General features: G+C 38.6%; 1 protein-coding gene across 1 annotated transcript; it reads left to right on the top strand.

The window, feature by feature from the left end:
- The first annotated feature begins 2,611 nt into the window (after positions 1-2,611).
- On the top strand, positions 2,612-5,089 carry LOC133866748 (cytochrome P450 CYP82D47-like). Its single transcript, XM_062303377.1, has 2 exons — positions 2,612-3,645; positions 4,217-5,089. The coding sequence occupies exons 1-2, from the start codon at positions 2,695-2,697 to the stop codon at positions 4,847-4,849; spliced, it is 1,584 nt and encodes a 527-aa protein (XP_062159361.1). The 5' UTR covers positions 2,612-2,694; the 3' UTR covers positions 4,850-5,089.

Genomic DNA, 5,089 nt, shown 5'->3' on the forward strand with positions numbered 1-5,089 from the left:
GTTTTGTTCTCCAAGCCGTTTAGGCTGTGGAGTTTGTGTCCTCCGAGTCCTCCGGGCTCTGGAGTTTTGTGTTTATTTGTGTTTGGTTTTTCTTTCTCTTCGTCTTCTCTGGCAGGAGGTTCTTCCCGAGGCGTCCGGCGGGGTGCTTTGTCTTCGTTTTTTATCTCATCGGTGGAGGGCGTTAGTGCCTAATCTGTCTATTCTTTGGATGCTAGATCTACGCTTAGCCATTGGCTTTCTAGAGACACGCGCCGCTTAGATGGGTTCGTCGGCGTCGTCTTGTCCCGCTGCTGTTTGTTCCGGTCGTCGGGATCATTGGTGACCGGCGCGTGATCTTCACGCGCCAGTGAAGTTTTTCTCTTCGTCGGGCGCGTGGAGGTTTCATTCCGGCGTTTTTTCGCCGGGCAAAGGTGGTGGCCGGGCACTGGTGGACTGATATGATGGTTGGCGGTTTCGGGGGTGGCGCGTGTTGTACACGCGCCGGTCTCCGGTGAAGACAGTGTTATTCCTCCGACGTGTTGGGTTGAATTTGTTGCTAGATGTGTTTGTGTATTCTCTTGTTACTAGGTACAATTGCCTATGTGTAGCTCAGGTTTTACTAGAATTTTTCTTTGTTAGGGGGCTTATTGTAATTTTAGTGAAATTTGAGTTTCCACATATGTAATTGTTTTTTAAGTCAGATCCTTCTGACTTAAGAGTATGTGGGGGGTATGTCCCCCATTGCTCATGATGTACCCCTTGGGCATTTTAGATCCAAAATAGCACATGCTATTTGTTCAAAAAAAAAAAAAAAAGTATATCAAGATATGAGAGAAATTTTTCTAAATTGTGTCCATTTGAATGTGAGATGCACATACATTTTTAAATAACATGGGAAGCACATAAAAAAAAAAAAAAAAATCAACTTTGTTCTTGCTATTAAAAATACATGTGAATCTCATATGCCAATAAACAAATGATATTTTTATAGATTAGGTTGGAGGAACTCTTCAAATTTAATTTGAAAGAAATATTTGCCCATCAAAATATTACTAATTAAAAAATAAAATAAAAAGGCCTTAGACTTCATCCCTCAAAAAACAAATCTGACCCCTTTCCCTTTTCTACTCTCCGCTCCTACCCTCCTCCTACTCTAGTTTTTTCTTTTGTTTGTAAATGTTCTCCGACCAGATCAACAATTTTGGTCTCTCCGCTATGTATCCATCAATCTACTTTTGTGTTGTGCCGTTCATCTTCTCATTTGCCATTGCTGCTATTTGTATTTTTGCTATGAGTTAGATGCACATACATTTTTAAATAACATGGGAAGCACATAAAAAAAAAAAAAAAATCAACTTTGTTCTTGCTATTAAAAATACATGTGAATCTCATATGCCAATAAACAAATGATATTTTTATAGATTAGGTTGGAGGAACTCTTCAAATTCAATTTGAAAGAAATATTTGCCCATCAAAATATTACTAATTAAAAAATAAAATAAAAAGGCCTTAGACTTCATCCCTCAAAAAACAAATCTGACCCCTTTCCCTTTTCTACTCTCCGCTCCTACCCTCCTCCTACTCTAGTTTTTTCTTTTGTTTGTAAATGTTCTCCGACCAGATCAACAATTTTGGTCTCTCCGCTATGTATCCATCAATCTACTTTCGTGTTGTGCCGTTCATCTTCTCATTTGCCATTGCTGCTATTTGTATTTTTGCTATGAGTTAAAGTTTTCTTCTCTTTAGAGCTGCTCGATCTCATGGGCAATTTATGGGATGAAGGTTAATTAGTCAGGTGTACGTGAGGGGCTATCTCTCACGGCCTGGATAGTTCGGTGTGAGAGGTTATTTCTCACGGCCGGTTTAAATAATTTTTTTTAGAATATTTGGCTACCGTTGTCTTAGATCTAGTCTGCTCGAAACAGATATACTCTTTAATTATTTTTGTACATAGGTTAGTGGAAGATGAAAGTCATAGATAACACTTTATTGTAAAAATTTTGTTTGTATCAATGATCGATTATGTAACCTCATAGTATGTTGCTACGATTTTGTAAAGCTATATACTTTGTGATGTGTAAGAGTTTTGTGTTCGTGATCTTTAATTAATGAAATATTCAAATCTTTTGTTAAATTTTTTTTTTTAAAAAAAAAGATGTGCAAAAGTTGCGGGTCAAAAACACTAAAGTATAACAAAATGTTAATTATTAAAAAGTGCAAAAGTCACAACTCATGAACACGGAAATATATTGAAATATTATTAAAAATTGTAATAATCGTAACTGACCAAGTACACAGAAGTCTATGAAAGATACACCAATCATCTTGAATAATTAATGTAGTTTAATTTATAGGCTCAATCTTTCTCCATATGGGGTAGGGGGTTGCCATTCATCCAAAAGATCAACGTCCTAGCAGTACGTGTTCTTCAAGGGACTAAATTTCTATGGTCTAATTCTTCAAACGGTACGTGTGTCCTCCGACTTTTTGTAAGCCATTGGCAATCTTTCATTAATTATTGTTAATTCAATAGTCGGCGTGTATGACCTCACACTTATCATAATTTTCTTCTTTATACAATTAATTTGCTTATTTTTCGTATATTATCATTATTCACGTATTGAATTATCAGCCTGAATTTTTGAATATATACCAGGGATTGCCCACAACAGACCATACCTCTTCTCCTCAAACCTCCATCGTTCGTGCAGAAGTATGCTCTTTTCTCACGCATCCTCTACAACTTTCATGACCACTATCCTTGCTTTTTTTCTGTTCCTCTTCTTTCTATTATGGATAGTAAGAAGAGCCCAAATAACTCCTCGCAAAACAACACTTCCACCAGAAGCTGGTGGCGCCTGGCCTTTGATTGGCCACCTCCACCAATTACGAGGGTCAAAACCAGCCCATATAACATTGGGTAACATGGCCGATAAGTATGGATCAATCTTCACTATCCGGCTTGGCGTACATCGTGCTCTCATAGTGAGCAGTTGGGAGATTGCTAAAGAGTGCTTCACCACCCATGACAAAGTCTTTGCCAGCCGTCCAAAAGCTATAGCTTCAGAACTCATGGGCTACAACTATGCCTTGTTTGTGCTTAGCCCTTACGGTCCTCACTGGCGCCAAGTGCGTAAAATAGCTACCGTCGAGGTACTCTCAAACCACCGCCTTGAGATGTTCAAAGACATCCGAGAGTCTGAAGTAAATACATCTATAAAAGAGATATATGAGCTCTGGGTCAAGAACAACAACGTGTTGGTAGAGATGAAGAGATGGTTTGGGTCCCTAACCCAAAATATATTATTTAGGATGGTTATTGGGAAGCGATTTGATGGGACAGCAACCAAGAATGAGAATGAATGGAACGATCAATCCCAGAAGATTTTAAAAGATTTCTTTCAGTTGAGTGGTACGGTTGTGGTAGCAGATGCGCTTCCTTACCTAAGGTGGTTGGACTTGGGAGGGTACGAGAGAGCAATGAAGCGAACTGCAAAAGAATTTGATGTTGTGGTTGAAGGTTGGTTAGAAGAACATAAGCAAAGGAAGGTTTCCGGTGAGGCAAAGGGACACAGAGACTTTATGGATGTGATGTTGTCTATTGTTACTGACAACGAAGAGAACTCCAATCATGATGCTGATACAATCACTAAAGCTACATGTCTGGTAAGCTTTTGATATATCCTAAAACTATATTCACACACGAACATATACCTGGAGGCTTTTTGCTCCACCTTGAATATTATGAACATGATTATCTTGTTAACCAAGTGGTTGCCATTCATCAACTACTAGTCTACTATCAGATAGGCATAGGCATCATCAAGTCTGTGATGGGAAGAATAACAACCAAAATCTTTCTACTGATCTTCACATCCATATATAATTGTACTCATTTCAAACTATCTGATGCACGTGTTTTAAGTGGACTTTACACCTATTTATTCGGATGGTTTTTGTTTTAAATTATTCTTATTAGAGAAATGTTAGAACCCTTTTAACACCTTTTAATTGTCCTTTTGGATAACGTCGATTTAATTTTTTTTTACTTAAAAAATTGCATTTCGTAGGTTATATTTTGAGATTTTTTTTTAATTTTTAATTCCATGTCAACTAGAAAGACACCAAAAAAACGCTAGAAAGAGCTTTAACATTTCTCTTCTTATTAATACCTACAAGGCATTTAATTTTGGTGCTTTTGAAACATGAGTGACCTCAAGCTTTCATGCTTTTGTAGTCCCTTCTCGTAGCGGGCGCAGACACAATAGCAACAACATTGACATGGGCTCTGTCTCTACTTCTTAACAATCGGGAAGCTCTAAAGAAAGCACAACAAGAGATAGATGTCCAGATTGGGAGGGAGAGGCAAGTAAAGGAATCAGATACGAAAAACTTGGTCTATCTCCAAGCTATCTTCAAAGAATCAATGCGTTTACACCCTGCCGCATCGCTATCTGTCCCACATGAGTCCACAGAAGACTGTACTTTGGCTGGCTACCACATTCCAGCAGGCACGCGACTCCTTGTTAATTTTGCAAAAATCCATCGAGACCCACACGTTTGGTCTGATCCAAATGAATTTCGGCCAGAAAGATTCCTTACAACCCATAAGGGTATTGATGTTAGGGGCCAGCATTTCGAATTGTTACCATTTGGTGCCGGTAGAAGAGGGTGCCCGGGAACCTCATTAGCGTTACAGGTTATGCAACTCACACTTGCCACCTTGTTGCAGGCTTTTGAAATTGCAACCCCGTCAGATGAGCCCGTGGACATGACCGAGAAAGTTGGAATTAACAACGAGAAAACCACACCCGTTGAAGTCCATCTCACTCCACGCCTTGCCACTCAACTATACGCATGGTTTGATTAGATATTTGATAACTAAAATGCAAAGTACAAAATAATGAGTAACACTATTGAGTAAATTGTTCTACGGCTGCCATACAATTAGGATGACGTGCCAGTAAAATCAGCCATTGAGTTTCTTTTTAACAAGTTTTGATCTTAGGGCTGACTTTTACTTCCACATTGTTAAGTCGTATGACAATCGTATAATAATCTACTAAATAACATTACTCTGTAATAATTAGTGTGCGCAAGGATTCCTCCT

This window comes from Alnus glutinosa, chromosome 4 (genome assembly GCF_958979055.1).
Source record: "Alnus glutinosa chromosome 4, dhAlnGlut1.1, whole genome shotgun sequence".
Taxonomy (NCBI): Eukaryota; Viridiplantae; Streptophyta; class Magnoliopsida; order Fagales; family Betulaceae; genus Alnus; species Alnus glutinosa.

Excerpts from the sequence above, each read along its gene's own strand:
- LOC133866748 (XM_062303377.1), top strand. The coding sequence starts at position 2,695 with ATGCTCTTTTCTCACGCATCCTCTACAACTTTCATGACCACTATCCTT. Across the intron at positions 3,646-4,216 it reads TCACTAAAGCTACATGTCTG|TCCCTTCTCGTAGCGGGCGC; the intron begins GTAAGCTTTTGA and ends ATGCTTTTGTAG.